We start from the raw sequence: 19,704 nt of genomic DNA, 5'->3' as shown, positions 1-19,704 counted from the left end.
GGGCGAAAAATAAATGCAAACCAGTATGAGACCAGCTGACTCACCTTTCGTTGAAAACCCTAATGAATTTTCTTTGTGTCCCAGATGGGATTCGATCCAGTTAATTCCAACCAAACGGCTTTATCTATACTGACTGAGCAATGAAGCCCAAATAAAGCAGTTAGTGTAGTAAAATGTGATGTTAATTTCTGTCAATAAAGAGATAGTGAGTAGTGCCATTGTGGTTGATGGAAGATTAACTAGCAAAGCAGGTTGTGTAGAGTGGAGTGCTCTCCCGCATTGAGTACTTGGACTCCTTGGAGCTGTCACGTAATAATAATAATAATAATAATAATAATAATAATAATAATAATAATAATAATAATAATAATAATAATATCTGCACGTGTCCTAAAAATTTTGATAGAGTAGTGTAGATATTATATACCTATATAATTTTAATATTATATTGGACGATAAATTATATTCTTCTTTAATCCTTTCGTTGTCGTGTGAGCAATTCAGGTATAGGCATTTTATGTCCTATTCCTGCTCTGCTGATGAAGTTGAGCTTTGCACCTTAATCTTGGATGTTCGTGGTCTCTTCTTCCTGTAGGTTTATATGCTAATTTGGGGATCCTATTGTTATTCATCCTTTCCATGTGGTGTAGCCAATTTTGCTGATATTCTTCTATTTCTTGTGTTTTTTTGTATCTAATCGTTTTTTTCTTTCTGTGTTTTTCTTCTTTTTATCTAACCTATTGAGTCCCAGGAGAGGTTTTAGAAATTTCATCTGTGCTGCTTCTAGACTTTGTTTGTTTCTTTGTTTCAGAATCCAAGTTTCACTTCCAAATTTGAGAGATGGTTTAGAGGCCATGTTATGTAATGCTAATTGAGTTTCTTTAGTCATTTGTTTTCCAAAATTTCTTTTAATTATGCCATTCATTCTATGGTAAATTTGTAGTCTCGCTTCTAATTGTGAATCAGTATTGGATTGTGAGATTATATTTCCCAAGTATTTGAATTCTGAAACTTGTTCTATTATTTTATTGTTAAGCATAATTTTGACTTTTTGAATGGTGTTTCCGCACATTCCCCATTCCCATAGCTTTTGTTTTTATTTCAGAGATTTTAATTAAATTATTATTTTTTTTTTTTTGCTATTTCATTTAGATGCTTAGTTGCAATTTGGAGTTTATCTTCTGAATTTGAAATTAGCACTTGATCATCTGCATAAAATATTGTATTTAGCTGTATATTATTTGTTAATTTAACTCCATCTTTGACAGGTGTTTCCCATTCTTTTAGGATTCTGTTTATATATAAATGTTGAATGGGATTGGAATAAGCCACAACCTTGTCTTACTCCTTTATTTATAGTTATAGGTTCTGGTATATAAGTATGGTTGGCAAATGCAAAATATAAATTAGCAAGCAAAGATATCAAGAACTGTTGTACCATACATTTATACATGTTTTACACCGAAGAAGCCGCAAGCAATCTGTGGTGAAAATAGTTGGTTGCTTTTAATCTTTTGTATATTACTGTGAAATCACACATATAACAATCTCCTCCCTTTAATCCTTTATCCAAGTGAAAAAACTTTCAATAATTTTAATAAATGCGGCAAATATATTGGCATAGCTGATTCAGTATGAGGGATGACTGAACTGTTGGTCAGACACTGTTGATTTATGTATCTTATGATAATATTCGAATAAGATGCGCAAATGTGACCGTGAAATTAGCTATTTTTTACAATCACTATTTATTATTTCATGCTAAGCTGCTCAGTGAATATTAGTTCACTACTAAAAAAAAAAAAAATCCCTCGATTTTGACTTCCTGGAGGTCTACTGATGATAATAAAATTTTTCTGTTATCACAGCGCTGCACTAATAGCGTGAGAATGCGTCGTGTATATTCAGTCTTACCAGGATGTTTAGGCATATCAGTAAATCTCTTTTTCTGGTCTTTGTAGTATGTTGTGAAAGCTAGGGATTGGAATTTTTTTTTTTTTTGTAGGAAAACAAACCGTACAAATGAAAAACTGAGTAAATGCATGAAGTGTAAGGTTCTCGTAGGTGGTTCATTACTGTCTTTACATAAATAAATATACTCTTTCTTCTCTTGAGCCCTAACTATTGCGATTTTTAATTATTCTGATTTCATTTTGTGATTCATTGATTCATTTTGGTCATGTGGATGACTATGAAGGTATCAAACGTTTCTGTTAACGAGGTTGAAGTATCGTAATACCGATTATTACGTGCCGACGCCATTGCTGAAGTAAGGTTAAGCGACAGCGTACCCATGTTGTACTTTGGTAGTCGACTTTTTGTCGGGATTTTCGGTACAGACAGTGAATTTCACACTTTGTCGCATACACGTAAGAAAGCTTCAAACAGCTTTGAAGCTTTCAGAGTGGTATTCATGGAACTATGAACCTAGACTCGTTATCTTTTGCTTTGTCTCAAATTAGTTATTCCGTGGCTAATCTCACGAAGAAGAATTTCAAGTCCAGTATACAGGAAATAAGCCGTGTAAGTATATTTCAGTATATCTAACATCAAATCAGAAATTATCTTTGCAACTCTGATAACGTTAGCAATTCCCCACCCCATCCCACACATCTACACACTGGATAGTAGTCGGTCTTGCTGCAAGTCCAAATCAACAACAATACTTGGTATGGACTTGGGACAACATATATGAAAATTAAATTATGATCCCGAATTAAATTATGAAGAAAGATCCCGACAAGGATGAATTCACAATATGATACATACTATTTTCTAGTAAGTTTGTGATATTGGTATCAGAAACAGCTTTTAAGGAAAATATTATATATATAAATAAAAGCGAAGTTGTTTGATGGAACTTTCTGAATAATCAATTACTATTATTGCAACAAACCTCTCATTATCACGTCTTATTGTAGGGACTCAAAAATAACTCAATCCCATCGCTACTGTCATTTGACATACATACACTAAGGTGACCAGATGGCTCACCAAACGTGGGACAGTTCACTTTTTTTTTGGAAAGAAACTCATTTCATTGCACCTTCAGTAAGCAGAATGACATGCACTTTCTAACTTCTTTCCCATTTTATAAGGCTTAATCCTGCAGTACAGTTTGTACACTTAATTTTTTTTTTTTTTTTTTAGTTTTTAAATTGTTATATTTCTTATGTTAAACATTAACTGTGAAACACAATAAGCAACTTGTTATTTTTGTGGATTTTTTTGGTACTTTTATAGTTCATGCAGCTTTTGATAATGATGGTTTTATAATGCTTTTCATTCTCTCATGTTAATTTGGATACCCATACTGTATTAGTGGTCTGCTCTTATGTCAAAGGCAGTATTGGTGTAATTGTTTAGCTTGCTTCAAGTTCAGTAATCTTTATGTATATTGTCTTTTGAATCAAAGATCATCACTTAAATCTAGAATTATTTCTAAATTTAAGTGATGTAATGATGCCACTATTCAGAAAGTTATTAATTAATATCATATGTATGCCATATTAATTTGCCAAAGAGTTGCCATACTATACCTTAAAGGAATATCATAACAATTATCGGGGTTTTTAATATTTTAATTGATGCACTATTTTCAGACCATTTTGGAAACTGATTTTTTATCTACCACCCACCAAGGATAAATTACCACCTCCATCTTTGCTTAGTGGTTATCAAGTTGTGTTCTTGTCGACTTTTATTTCAGACAGACCTGGCTGTTCTGCTTAGATTAACATCAGGACTACATAAAATTAATTGAAGCATTAGGACTACATAAAATTCATTGAAAGGTCTAATTTTGCTTATCATGTCACTGATCACTAGACAGAGTTCTTTTGAATCAAATCATGATTTTGTATCCCAATAGATTTAAATTTGATTGATTGTTCCTTGAAACTTATGAAACTCTGACATCTTCCAAATCACTTAAGTACAGATCTTTGCCATACTCCCATGATTTTTCAACTATATGTCGAGCTCAGAGTATATTATTATTATCACCCCAAGACCTCATGGAGTTAGGAGTATCATGATATACTTGTTCATAGTTATTAATGATATACATAGCCCAGTATTTGAATTACAGAATACAAACAATTTTTTCCTTTGAACTCTAATAATGTTTTCCTGTTTACTCAGCTGTGACAGACACACAAGTAAAAAAACATGTGCTATGTTCATAAATCATTTGAATATTTTCAACCTGTTGCTTCCTGATGATATCCTTGTAGCAACAAAGAACTAAAAGATCTAATGAATGTGATTTTATATATGCTGTAATTCATAAGCATCTCCACTACACATATTCCCTTTTCTTCACTCTTTCTTTATGAGTGCTCTGTTATTTTTGTTTTGAGATCCATCGACTTTCAATTTATCATCATCAGTTTCCTGATATGTGTCCTCAAGGGGTCAAATTACTATGACAGAGCTACATGAATAAGTTTACATTATTAATAATTTCCTTTCACCAAATTTTCCTCCACATTACTCTATTGCTTGTCAAAACAAAATGTTTCTAACATTTTGTTCTATGGAACTTATGAATGTATCAATCTACCTAGATTTTTCTCTTCTTCTGGGTCTTTTTCTATTATCTTGGCATTAAACACCTGTTTTTTCCCTCTTTCCTTTTCCTCATATTCTGTTTAAGTGACCATACTACCTTAAGATTAGCCCTGCTCACACATTCTTGATAGCAAACAATGTCAATCAAGTTCCTTCCTAATGTCTTCATTTTTAATATGATTCTGCCATTGATGCAATCTATTCACTCCCCTAATTTTTCTCATAACTCTCTTATCTGTGGTCTCTAATCTTTGATCAAGTGTGTATTTCTAACCCAACTCTAAGATCCATAACTTAAAAATTGATTTTAACACTGGCTTGTATACTGCTAGTTTAGAGTTTTGGCTAATTTCTCTTATTCCATATATAAATGTATTCAACTCGCTGCTCACTATACCAGCTTTGTTTATTCTGTTGTTCTATAAGCTCTCCATTCCATCCATTCAGCTGAAGTTATCAAGTGTGTATTTCTAACCCAACTCTAAGATCCATAACTTAAAATTGATTTTAACACTGGCTTGTATACTGCTAGTTTAGAGTTTTGGCTAATTTCTGTTATTCCATATATATTCAACTGGCTGCTCACTATACCAGCATTGTTTATTCTGTTGTTCTATAAGCTCTCCATTCAGAATGCAGCTGAAGTTTACTATGTTCCTACCTATTTTCATAGCTGTCTTTTTATTGCTGATTTTTATGCCAAATTTGTTACAGCTCTTATTCAATTTTGAGAATCTTAGAGATATGTTTAGCAGTGGATATATTTAGGAGTACATCATCATCTGCATTAAGCAAAGAACTAAGTTTGATATCTACAATTTTAATATCAAGTTTAATACCATTTTCTTTCATAATGTGATCCATATAGGTGATAAATAAGAGTGGAGATAATGTGCATCCTTATCTTGCACCTGATTTTACATCAAACAGTCTTCCTGTATTTCTTTCAATTCTAACTGCTGACTTACAACTTAAATATAGACTGTATTGCTCTGTATAATGCTCCATTTACTCCATATAATTGTAGTGTTTTGAAAAGCTTTTCTTTGGGCACCTGGTTGTGTACCTTTTCCAGATGTACAAAACTTAAGTACACATCCTTGCCATACTCCCATGATTTCTCAACTATTTGTCATAAAGTGAAAATCTGATTCTGACAACCTCTGTTTGTCCTGAATCTAGCTTGTTATCCCAGTTTCTTTTCCACAATTTTTTTTTCAACTGCTTTTCAAGTATGCTTGCATAAATATCTTACCTGGAACACTGGAAAATAAATTAAGCTGAATGCAAAAATTACAGGGATTTCTCTACTGAGAAATCCCTGTAATTTTTGCATTCAGCTTAATTTAATTTTTTTATAGATGGGGAACTATGAAAGCTCTACTTAAATCATCTGGAATTTGAGTTCTGACAGGGCCCTCTGAATTATGCACTGTAGCCACTGCAGAACTTTTATACCTTCATATTGAAGCATTTCTAGTTGAATGCCTCTTCTCCAGCTGCCTTTCCACATTTCAAGTTTTTGACAGCTTCTTTTATCTCAAGTATTGACGTGTATTCTGGTTTGCATTCCTTTTGAAAATTTTTTTACTAGGGTTCTGTTACTGCTTGTTTCATTTCAGTCTTTCAAAGTAATTATTCTAGTCATCTAGGATATCCTCATCTTCAGTTTTCTTGTCACCTTTTACAGTACTCTTTCCTCCATTTCTCAACTTTTTCAATTGTCTCCAGAACATTTTGCCACCTTCCTGATTTATTTTCTGTATTCTTACGAAAGTCTTCCCATGACTTTTGCTAAGCTTCTCTTACACATAGCTTAGCTCTCTTACTCTTTTACTTGTGTCCAGAATGGCGTTCTTATTTTTCTATGTTTGCACAACTTTATCACATGCCTCAGTAGCTGAATCAATCAATGTTTTCTTCAGAGTTTGTCACTGAGACTCCAAGGTTTGGTTCTTATTTTCAGTTTGTTTCATTTTTTTTTCAATAATGTTTGTATATTCAAGTCTACAATTTACCTTTAAAAGCTGCTCAACTTTAATTCTTTTTAAAACTTTCTTACATACTCTTCATTTCAACGTGATTTTTATCCTGCTTAGTACTAAGTAATGGTTTCTTCCAATTTCAAATCCTCTGTACACTTGTATCCTGGACCAGTATGATGATATCACTATCAACAATGACATAGTTAATTAGGCTTTTCTTATATATACAAGTTCACAGAGAAAGAATATACATCTTTGTTGGAACATGGTGCTAGTAATCATGAAAATTGTAATTTTGACTGTTTGTTGATACTTGTACAGATTTTTTTCTACATTAGTCTTTGTTGCTTAGTATATCTTTTTTGAAATGATTCCTTTAATTATAAATACAAATGTCATTTTATTAACACAAAAATGCAATATGTCATCTAACTACAGCACCATTCATCACATTTTGCTTGCAAGCATTTCATGTTTCCTTTGTTGAATTGAGAGCTCAGTCAGTTGTGTAATGATTCTAATACCTCTTATTCTTAAACATCATATCATACATTACATATGGAGTAGGTTAAAAATATGAATTTTCTTATGTAAATTATTCCAAAGACGTTTTGTAAAAAGTAGGAAGCAAAAATACATGTAATTTGTTAGGAAATATAAATGCATAAGAGATGTTTTTTTTATTTCATCAAAATATATGTATTAATATTGAGAAAAAAGGATTGTTATTATTATTTGAGCACATCCATGGGATTCTGGAATTCATGGACTTTTTCATAAAGTCTACAATGAGTGGACTTTATGAAAATTAAATTTAAATTAAATATAAATATATATTCCATGAAAAATGATTGGTTTATGCATGTGTTAATGATATATAAAATTGAATTAATAGTACATTTTGACTAGATTTTGCAGATTGTGCACTCACAATCCATTCCATTCACCACTCACCAAGCAAAAAGTATAGTCCTCAAACCCTTACTAACCATGTTCCTGTTCAGTTTCCAGGACTTGGCCCATTGTTCTCTCTCTCACACACACACACATACAATCTCACTTGCTGTATACTTAAAAATATCACCTTTGTATCTCCTCTAAAATCCCTATGGTATTTTGTTTCTATTATGTTTATCTCTTCAATTTTTTTATGTACCAGGCTCTGAGATCCATAAATCCTTAGTCCATCCTCACAGTGAACATCCCACTGACTTGATGCTTATCTTGATTATCTATTTATGAATTCTTTCCATCACTTTATTCCCCACACAATCCACGAGTAGTTCATATGTGATTGTCTCAAGACATTGTAAAGAGGAACAAGATAATAACTTCCTTATCCTACTCAATGTCATCCTCAGCAGTCCTTAATGCTGTTCTTAACACACTCAGTGTATGTCCTCTGATCCTTGGTTCCCTGTCTGTGCTCCTTTTCAGATCTGTAGCTTTATTAATTTCTTGCAATGTTGTCTCTTTAATTATTATTATTATTTGACACCTCCAGTGAGTACAAAGACTCATCAAGGGAAGGCACCTGCTCTACAGCTCTGTCTCCACCTACTGACTACAACGACACCAACGCCATCTACTGCTGACCACTACCACTAGTATTTCCACGGACCATCACAAACATCCATGCCCACGGCGGGATTTGAACTCGTCCCCTTTTGGCTGGAGAGCTGATACGCTAACCACTCGGCCAGCCAGGCTGGCCGAGTGGTTAGCATATAGGTTAGGTAATACTTAGCTTGTCATCTGTTTACTCCAAAATTTATAATCTTATGCTTTGCAACATTGAACCTGTATTCATTATCATTTGCCACATCAGTCTAAATCCTGCAGGATCTCAGTGTTAGCTTCATTTACTGTCCCTTCCTAGCTTAGCATCATAAGAAAACAACTGGATGTTCATCTATAAAATCTTTTTTCAAATTGTATGACCTCTTGTAGCATTAAAGTCATTGGTCACCTGCATTCTCCTTGGTTCTGCTCCACCATATTCTTTCTGATGCCTGTACATAAGCATAATATCCACCTCCATTTGCTCCAGTATAATAAATTGTTTCTCTCTCTCTAATAACCTTTTGTATAGTCTGTCTCTTTAAATTGTAACAGTATTTTGGTTAATGCATGAAATGCATATTAATCATTTTCCTGATCAAGCTCAACTTTTATTTTATTATAAAAAGTGAGTCAATTACTATGGCATGATTTCCCCATAATAGTGCCTTACTGTTCTCATAGATTATCATATATGTATCCATCCATTCCCAATCTGGGTCCTATCATACTTCTCTAGGTCTTTGTCATCACTAGTAGTTTAGTTCATTTGTACCATTTTTATGCTGAGAAAGTGACTGGAATGTGGCAGACAACTTCCATCCATCATGTGCTTTTGATTGTAACCAGCATTGCTAAACATTGTGTGGGTTCAGCAGTCAATTTTTCTGATTTGTTGTTTTATAAAATCTAAGTTTCCTCTAGGGGTTAAGAAACGTACTTACCAGAGAACAACTTGGTAACTTGCTTTAAAAAAAAAAAGTCTGTAAAAAGTTCAACATGATGACTAGAATTGAACTTGCACGTCTTTCTTCTGCTGCCATTGTATTACTCTGTTATTTTTAACATTTGCCATATTGCTTTATGAAGTTACTCCTAAGGAAGATGTTCCCTTCCAGATATCCTCTATTTTAGACACCAAAAGTAACTGCATTCAGTATTTGTTTCAGAAAGTTAAAATTGGATCATATTCAGACAGTTGAAACTTTTTGAAAGAATCTGCATATTTATTTATTATTATTATTATAACAATCAAATGAATGTTGACAAAAGGAAAGAATCCTGTAGGCAGCCAAGGATAAGATATGATTCTCTGTCCTATCCTGTCTGTGATGGGAGTAGTATATTAAGTTGGCCATTAAAATGAGGCAGTAGTCTTTTCAAAATCCTTCTCTCTTCCAGAAATCAACAGACAAGTCATCAGCAAAAAATGACAATGAAAATGACAAAAAATTACAGCAATGATAAATTAATAGGTTGAGAGGTTATGTGTAACAAGCACTGATTTGATACTGTTATAACTAGGATGTATAATGCAATGAAGTAAACTGTAACTCTGCGATATTATATGTAAATATTGTAAATAGACCTGATTTTTAAAGAACTAATATTTTAAAAATTATTTTGTAAAAGTCCAGTGTAACATCTTATACAAAGCTGCAAGTTAATAGCAACAAATAAGTGACTTCCCACAGTATTAAAATTCCATTGCACCTTCTCAGGAATTTTAATAAACACATCTGCTGGTTTATCTACATGAAGACTTCAGCTTCTTATACATGCATAATACTAATAACAAATTCAAGTTGAAACCTTCGAAAGCTTCTCTTAGGTTAAACAAACATTTCAATTATCGCATATCCATTATTAGAAAAGTCATCTCCAAGCTAAAGCAATCGAAATCTTGTGTAAATGTCAAAAATGCAAGTTTTAACCAAGTGGGAATGCTGTATGTGACATAGTTTTGTGTGATAAGTTTACCCTGTTTATATTTCTAGGCTTACCACTTCAATAGTGTTTCAGAACTGTTTAGGAACCTCCTCAACAGGTTAGCAACAAATACACACTTGGTTTAAACTTGCATTTTTGATTTTTACGTAGTCTTTTAATTGCTTTAGCCTGAGATGTTTTCTCTCATGGTGAATTCGCATATGCAAATAATTGTGAATCAATCCAGTTTTATTTTCTTGTGCTATAGAGATAGGTGAAAAACAAAAAAGATTTGCCCTTCTAATGGATGCACATGTTTGTTTGGATGTATAAATTGTTTTTTAAATTACCAAATAAGCACATTTTTATCCTTTCTATTTTAACAAACAAATAAACAAAAAAGCTTGTTTTCATACCAGTGTTATATTTTTAGCTTGTAGCCCAGCACGGGTTAGAAGCAGAAAGGCACCTCCTGCGCTGCTTGTTTTCCCACGTGGATTTTAGTGGTGATGGTAAAAGTGGCGGAAAAGATTTCCATCAAGTAAGTTTATAAGTAATAAAGAAAATAGTTTTACCACCTGTGATTATAGTTTTTCTGTATGTTCCCAATTTGTTTCTTATAATATAGATGTGCTGCTATGAATCTCCAGTAAGACTGGATATTCATAACAGCACATCTATATCATAATACATTCAATAAATTTTTTAAAAAAATTATTGAATGTATTGATTGAATTCTTAGATTAATTGGTGTATGTTTAATATATTAGTGTAGTTTTTAGTAGATTTATTGTATTAGGACATTTAGTAAATAATTGTAGAAATTGTTAGTTTTTAACAGTCTTAAAATTGGTGCCAAAAACTCGCTACAAGACAGTGTCTAAAGCATAAGTTAACATAGTTGCCAGTGAGTAGAATTTTTGCCCTGATGAGTAGAAACATTGTAGCAGTGATGTGGTAATATAACTGAGGATAATCTGACATTGGAAATATTAATTAAAAGAAATTATTAGAAAATCAATTGGAGAATTTAAAAGTGAAGAAACGTTTTAAGATACTTAATGATAGAAAAAATGATCAGAACAAGAAGAGGCAGAAAAACACTTAACTTGGTAATAATAATAACAAGGTAAATCATTAAAATATGAGAAAAGAGAAGTAACGTAGTATGCTAAAAAATTTGTGCTTGCCAATGAAGTCACTACTTCTAACTTCCCTGTGACAAAAATTAAACACATGACAAATGTAATAGAAAAACAAATAAGAACAGTGAAAGAGATGGTAGTTCTAGTTGGAGCTAATGATTTAAGTAGTGACAAATATGGTATGAGAGAGAGAGAGAGAGGGGGGGGGGGATATGAAAGGTCTGTTGGAAGAAGTGGGAAAGAAAAATGAGAGAGTAAAAAATTGTTGGTTTGCTACTGAGGTATAACAGTACTACCAGTCAAGAAGGAGGGCTGTAATAGCAAATGATTCAGTGTCCGAACCATGTAGAAGAGATGAATATGTGTGGAGTGTATTTGATGCAACAAAAGATTTGTATAAAAGGGACAGCCTATATTTGAATGAATTTAGCATCAGGATCTTGAAAAAGTTACTTACTGGGGTGAGATTTATTGCAGAGTCAGGGAAACTAATAATGGTGAGAATGTGTGTATAAGTTAGCTATGATATTAAAACATAATTATGGTATGAATGGCATTGAGCATGGTTGTATCTGGCAAAAGGATGAAAATGTATGCTTTGGATTCAGACCTTTTGAGTGTATCAGGGGAAGGAAAAAGAGAGGTTCAACAGAACCAAACAGACTAGATCTGAGTGTAAGAAAAAGCTAGTAGTAACTTGTTATGTCTATATACAAATGCCAGGAAAGTTCATTGCTTTATTGAATATGTTGTGACTTAACATTGTTGACATTATTGAAACCTGGATATAATTGTCAGGCATTGTAACTTCCACTGAGTTTTAAAGTTGTAGTATTTTAATGAATGACAGAAGATATAGGAGAGGGAGCACTACTCAATTCAGCTGATTTGAGTCCATTTAGGGAAGAAATGCATGAAAGTATTAATGTTAATAACATCCCATGTAACAGTGAGCTTGAGGCCAAAATGGAGGCTAATAAGATGAAATATATGATGGAATGCTGCTACAGACTTGGTGATTCAGTTGCTGGGGATGATGAAATTACTCTAATGGGGAACGATTAATCATTATGGGCAACTTTAGTTATCCAAACATGGATTTGGTAGAAGAGAAATGTCATAAGAATGAAGGAGAATTTATTGAGTTGTGAGAACTTTCTCAAGCAACATGTGAAAGATGAAACTCGAAATCAAAGAGTGTAGGATTTGATCATTATATCAGAAGGGATTTCAGTTAAGAATATAACTATTTTACCACTAGTTAGTGACAGTCATTGTGCCGTACTTTCTTGGGAAATAGCTAATTATATACACCTCTGAATCAAAAAATTAGAATAATCAAAGAAAATGCATTGAACGATTTGTAATTCTAATTTATTGCATAGAAAATAATTATGACCAAATATGAATTAGCATCATTTAAATCTATATACTTTGTTATATAGATTATATAACCATGTAAACACATAAAAATGTAATATAAATTATAAGAAAACTGTTATAAACTGGATCAATCCTTGTATTGCTGGTATTCAATCTGTCATTACATTAGAAAGGATCTAACAGGAGATCAGCCTTCTATGCCAGCAGGCACAGAAAGCATATGATGATGATGATGATGATGATGAACAGGAGGAGGGGTGATATGATAGAGGTCTCTGAATATTATTCTGAATGTGTGTTATAGGATGTCGCATGATGAAATTTTTCATTATATGGGAATTGGGGAGAGAGCATGGGAACATCTGGAAGTTAAGTTTGTGGTTAAAGGGATAAAGGCTAGATTTTTCTCTCACACACAGAGTATTGAGCGAGTGGAACAGTTTGCCCTTTGAAGTGATGATGCTTCTAGTGTGTATGAGTTTAAGAGAAGGTACGACAACCTTGTTTGTGTCATGTATAGCCTCACGAGTCCTTGACTACCCTGGAGGTCTCAAATAATAATATCATTTGCATTTGAGAGATATAATAGGTATAAGCATATGTAATACTACAGATTATCTTTGAATCACTTCTGAATGAGCATGAAAAAAATTTTATAAATTCACACACACATATATAGGATTTGCCTCATATAAATTGATTTTGCATACTTTTTTTTCCCATGACTTTTTGTATTTTCACCCTCACAAAGTCAAAAATTTTGTTATACATCCCACATGTCCACATTGTTCTATATATATATATATAATCTTCAGGCATATATATAATCTTCAAATGCTTGAAGTAAAATGATGTACCAAGAACATGAAGGCTACCCTAATTCTTCTACATAAAAAAGGTGAGGTAGAAGACTTGGCAAACTACTGACCATCAGTCTACTATCAGTGGTTTACAAAGTGTTTACAAAAGTCTTAGCTCATAGGCTTTGTACGACTGGACCTAGCACAACCAAAAGAACAGGCAGGCTTTCAAAGTGGCTTTAGTACAGTGGACCATATTCAAGTTGTACAACAGATTATTGGATGGTGTAATGAATATCAGTTACCATTATGTCTTGGTTTTATTGATTATGAGAAAGCCTTTGATTCAGTAAAAACTTGTCCAATACTTAAAGCATTACGAAACCAACAAGTGGAGGAGCCATATGTCAGGACCATCAATCAGTGAACACCAATGCCACAGCAGCAGTTCATTTCAGTGGAAACATCTCTACTGTGGAAATACAGAAAGGTATAAGACAGGGTGACACAATATCTCTGAAATTATTCACAGTGTGCCTAGAAGAAATATTCAAACTTCTTGATTGGGAAAGGAAAGGTTTGAAGATAAATGGAAGATATTTAAGCCATTTACACTTTCCAGATGACATAGTTATCTTTACTTCAACTGCATGTGAATTACAGACTCGTATCCAAGAACTGCAAATTGCTAACAAAACAGCTGGCCTAAAGATAAACCTAAAGAAGACCCAAGTTATGTTCAGTAGCTATGTCCAACCAGAAATAATAAAAATTAATAATGATGAAATTAAACAAGTAGATCATTACATATACTTAGGACAACGGATATCATTGGAACAAAATATCTTGGACGAAATTAAAAGACACACAATGCTTGGGTGGAAAGCATTTGGAAAATTACTTTCAGTATTCAAAAGCCAACTAATATTAATCCTGAAAAGAAACGTTTTTAACCAATGTATTCTTCCTATATTGGCATATGGCTGTGAAACATGGACACTAAATGCAAAGGAAATACAATTTAGTATGGAAAGAAGTATGCTTGATATCACAAGACTGGATCACAAAAGGAATAATACATGATAAGAAATCAAACCAAAGTCTCTAACATCATAGGAAGAGTGCAATATCTGAAGTGGCAATGGGCTGGGCATATTGCTCGAAGACAAGATCAATGATAGACAAAAGAAATACTGGATTGGATTCCATGAGAGGAAAAAACGACCATGACGCCGACCTAAATCACGGTGGAAACATCATGGTGGATTGATGATGTCATCAGATTTGAAGGAGTGACACGGAAAAGGAGAGCCATGGACAGACAGTTTTGGAGTGACCTTGGAAAGGTCTTCATCCAGCAGTGGATCGACATTGGCTGATGATATATATAATATGGATGAAGAAGATGCTTATGTTATTAACTAATTCAGTTGGAACTTTTTTTTGTAAATAAATTTACATTTTGCTCATAAACATATTTCCACTTTATGTGATGGAAAGTAATGCCTGTTTATTTTATTTATTTTTTTGTAACCATTAATGTATAAGTAATATAGTAGGTATATATAAATGTATCTTTGCTTCTAGATATCTATGCTTCTAGACAAAGTGGAACATTTGTTCTACTATGAACCAAGATATAGAAAACATTTTCAGAGAATGCATGGTAATGGCATTTGAACTAATCTTTGATGTATTTTATTTTGTTTTTAATTTCTCATCATTGCCTATGTTGATGACTAATGAAATCAGATAAATTAGTCACCTGGAGCCATGTCCAGACTATAATTAGGCTTTTGGCTACTTGTATATAAACATATGACTTCTGCATTACTTCAATCTTGGTATCACCTCTGGGTCTGGCTCCCACTGATGAGACATCGATAAAAGTCAAAAGTGGTCTGGGTAGTGGCCCTTCCCATAATGCATAGCATTGTACATGTCTATAAGAATATGTGCATTGCATTATGGGATACTAAGGCAATTGATGCGAAGTCATTAGCCTCTATATACAAGTTGCCCTGTCATGAAGTTACTTCATGTGCAAAACTTTGTTTGCTTACACTTGGATAAAGGATGAAACCAAGAATATAATTTCGTGGCATTTTAAATTTATAATTAGGCTGTGCAATACATGCCTAACCAAAGTTTATAATTTCATACACAGTGTGGTTGGCAGTATGCAGTCTTTCATTATTATTATGTAAGTTATTATTATTATTATTATTATGTAACACCTCCAGGGAGTACAAAGACTCATCGAGGGAGAGTGTGCTAACAGCATCGAACGATTGTCCCCTTCCAACTACTAACCACGCTTACACTTGCTTAAGCCATTAATTGCAGAGATTCTACCAATCAACCAACCTTTGCTGGCAAGGATTATATCTGATTTAAATTTCTATTTTTATTTATCTTGATTGATAACCTCATCCAAGTTTTAAAATATCTATCCAGATACCTTCACTATCCCACAAGATGATTGCTGAGTTTTCACCTGATTTGGAAAGCCGTTTTTGTGCCGGAGGGGTGATTTGCATTTCAATTCTTGGGATTGACACATAGTTTGTGGTTTGTATTAAGAGAGATATCCAACTCTCATCACCAGTAATAACACCTCTGAAAAATGAGTAAGATTATCATGAGGCTCTAAAAGATTGAAGTAAACTCACTTATTAAGTCTTTACTCTCTCTCTCTCTGTTTTGTAATTATCTGTAGTACAGATCTGCAACAAATTTCCCACTATTCTACCATTATCATGACTTGGATACTATGCTTAGAACTTGAGTGTCAAAATTCTTTGCATTCACATGGCAGTTGACAAATTCATTGATCCCCCCCCCCCCCCTTCCACCACCATTTGTGGATTTCAATAATCACTTGATCTAGACAGATTTAAAATATATTCTCCTGGTTTTTATCTTGATCTTCTGACATTGCTGATATCAGTAGTTTTTACATCACATGCATTAAATAGTTTTGTATAATTTTTTACAGGCTTTTCTCTTAGTTTTGACTAGGAAAGTAGTAATGATCTATTGCCATATGTAGATATTGAATCGACTAGCAATTTAAAAAAAACTGTAAAAAATATTAAACAAATAAATAAATATTTGATATCTTAGCATACAAGGCAACTGGGTGTATAAGGTCACCCCCAAAATCGCCTTTCAAAATGAATGATTATTTTTTGCTTTACTTGTCGTATGAGACTAACACAAATTTTACACTTGCTGCTGAGAGCTTTTCATGCACACACACACACACATATTACGCTAATATGATGTAGACATAGAAAGCACAGCAGGTGTTTTCTTTACTGTAATTTATGAGCGATGTTTTCCGATACAAGATGTTTGTAAAATTGTTTGTTTATGCTAGTCTTTGGTTTCGCATACTGTAATTCATGTGATTGTTACTCTAGTAATTTTTCATTAGGATTTAAAAGAAAAAAAAAACTACATGCCTAACCATAACAAATATGAACACATTCATAAAATAGAATTATCTATATACAAAATATATTAATATACTAATTTAGTATATTAATATGCTAATTAACATAATATAAAAGAATACAGTACGTATGTCTAATATAACATTAATACACGTTATACATTACTGTAGGAGCTTGACATTTTCCATTACCTGATTCAAAGGTTCAGATTTTCAACCTAGAGTATAAGGCAATCTATATTTGAACAAATTTTTTCTTTTTATTTATTAATTAAAAAAAAAATTTAACCTTTAAAATCAAAACCTAATTTATAAATTATATAAATTAGGTTTTTTATGCAAATAAAATTGTTTTATGAAAAGAAGGTTTAAAAAATTTTAGACTGCTGCACCAAATTAGTAATTTATAAGTTATTGCTTTTAAACATACCTTTCAATAATAATATTTACTGTAGTCATATAATTAAGTATACCTAATAATTATACTCAAATTATGAGCATTAAAAAAATCTTTAATCTTAAACCACTTAAAAAAATGTTTTCATTTATTGATATTTTTAAAATTGAGCCAAGGAAGAGCTGCTGTCATGTTTTGCAGTTTGGAAAATCTAAAATAAAACAAATAAATGAAACTTAAAAGAAATATAAATTAAGTTCTTTTTTTATTATAAACCTCATAATTTACATGAATCACATTACAAACAAATATAGCATTAACCATGACATTGAAATCAGAAATATTCGGCTTAGCTCTTTATTTTATGTATGTGATATGCTCCTTAATAAGTTCAAGTTATTGGACTTATTAATGCAAGTTATTTATGAATAACTGCTGTAACAAGTATGAAAAATCAATAATAAAAAGATGAAAATTATGAAAATAAGCAGGAACATGAAATAGAATATTTCAGCTATTTAGGTACAATTTTTAGTGAAGATGGCAAATTGAATTTAGAAATAGCTCATAGAATAAACAGAGATGGAATAGTGGGGAGCTAGTTGGGTTTGGAGACACTTACTAAGAATACCATGGACTGCAAAGCAAACCAATAAATCAGTGATAGACAGAATAAAGCCAGATTGCTCCCTTGATCATCAAGGGAGCAATCTGGCAAGCTATGATCATCAAGCAAAAATTGTCATACTTCGGACATATTATGCGAGCAAATGACAGTCTAGAGAAGATGATGATGCTTGCCAAAGTTGATGGAAGCAGGAGAAGAGGAAGACCAAGAATTAGATGGATGGATGCAGTTAAAGAAGCAACTGGAGTGCGCTTGAACATTCTGAAAGACATGGTCAGGGACAGATCGGAATGGAGAGTGTATGTTCGTGGAGTCGCTAGGAGTCAGAAACGACTCGATGGATCATACATAACACACACACTTGAAGATATTTATGTGAAATTTGCCAGAACAAACTAGATAAAAGGGTTAGAAATTAAACATTTCTACTAGAGACTAGTCGAAATGTTTATCACTTGCCCACTTTTTTTTCTGAAGAGAGAAAAAAATTGGGTGAGTGATTAGATGGCATCAGTTACAGAATCATATTAAAAGTGAAGATATTAGGAAGCTTGACATCGTTAGCTTTCAGAAATGTGAACAGAGTTAATTTAAAGTGGTATGGTCAGCTAAATAAAATGAAAGGAAAAACAGAACAGATGTTGGAAACCAGTATGCAGGAAAAGACTTTGGAAGATGACCAATATCTAAGTGGATTTATGCAGCTGGTAGTGCCTTAGAAGGCTGAAAGGTGGTTAGATATTATCACCATATTTGATACCTGACAAATAACAGATTAATTTGAAAGAAAATTTGTTGACATGAAAAGCTGGTACTGACAAACTGAATCATTTAGTACCATCATAGTTTACCTAATCACAAATTTGATGACTTAAATAGAAAGAATTGAGTTGTAATTGAAAGTTGAAAAAACTAGTCCTGTTTAGCTTCTAGTACTTAAATTTGAATCACTATAGTCATTAAGCTGAAGTTCTTAAAAAAAGTCTCCCAAATTTTGGGTAAGTTGAACATAAATGTAGTTATTGAGATTAGCAAAGTTTATGAGCTGAAGTCAATATTCTTTCAGATAATTATTAACCTTTATGTAGGATTGTTGTCTTCCATTCTACCCTGTGCAAAGTATCTGAAGTCTAGTCATTTAGTGAGACTTATTAATAGAGTATGAGTTTGTTCTTCTATTAGTATGTTAATAGTTCATTTGCTTATCTCAGGAAAGGTGAAGGCTCACTATTATAAATATTATTGATGTGGTTTGTAGTGATTTTTTGCATTTATCAAAAAAAAAAAAAAAAAAAAAAAATTGGTAACTGAAATGTTTTTAATAGTTGCAGAGAGGGAAAATTGTAGTGGGAAATTTAAAGAATTAAATATTCTGGTTTGGTCGCCGAAGTAGTTAACATACTCACTCTAAAATCAACGTGTTGAAATTGCGCTTAGGGAATGGATGTTTGCGATTGTCTTTAGGTGGGCGATGAATTTCATTTCACATGGTAGAAGACCACTGCCTTACTTATTGGAGGCCTGAAGTGACTTGAATAAAGTTCCATGTTTGGTCTCTGGAACAGTGTTTCCACACTATGTAAAAATAAAATGATATAAAAAATTCTTAGCCTGCCTATGGTACTTACATACTATAGGTTTACAATCTCTTGGTGAAAGTTGCATTAAAAAAAAAAAGGTAAGTGGAACTCAATGTTGAAAGTTTATTGAAAGTTTATTTTTCACTTGGTTAGAGTATAATAAATTTAGTTTAATCCTTTATCCAAGTGTGAGCAAACAAAGTTTGCGCCTGAAAGTATCTTCAGGACTGGGGTAAGGTGGTACAATGCCCTTTGGTGTTGTACCACT

At 32.7% G+C, this 19,704-nt stretch overlaps 1 protein-coding gene across 3 annotated transcripts in view; it reads left to right on the top strand.

Moving 5' to 3' along the window:
* Positions 1–2,024: 2,024 nt before the first annotated feature.
* The window catches only part of Not1 (CCR4-NOT transcription complex subunit 1), a 568,860-nt gene continuing 551,180 nt past the window's right edge, over positions 2,025–19,704 (top strand). For 2 of the 3 annotated variants that reach the window (XM_090401629.1, XM_090401630.1), the window contains exons 1-2: positions 2,025–2,523; positions 10,480–10,587. In XM_090401629.1, the coding sequence (XP_090257755.1) occupies positions 2,422–2,523; positions 10,480–10,587 (210 nt within the window). In that variant the 5' untranslated portion in view covers positions 2,025–2,421. The remainder of the gene's footprint in view (positions 2,524–10,479; positions 10,588–19,704) is intronic. The other variant, XM_090401628.1, reaches the window with a different exon arrangement.

This window comes from Typopeltis vanoorti, chromosome 12 (genome assembly GCF_054136105.1).
Source record: "Typopeltis vanoorti isolate ZY-2024b chromosome 12, IOZ_Tvanoo_1.0, whole genome shotgun sequence".
Lineage (NCBI taxonomy): Eukaryota > Metazoa > Arthropoda > Arachnida > Uropygi > Thelyphonidae > Typopeltis > Typopeltis vanoorti.
Note: the sequence above shows the minus strand (reverse complement) of the source record. Positions and strands in the feature narration are given on the sequence as shown.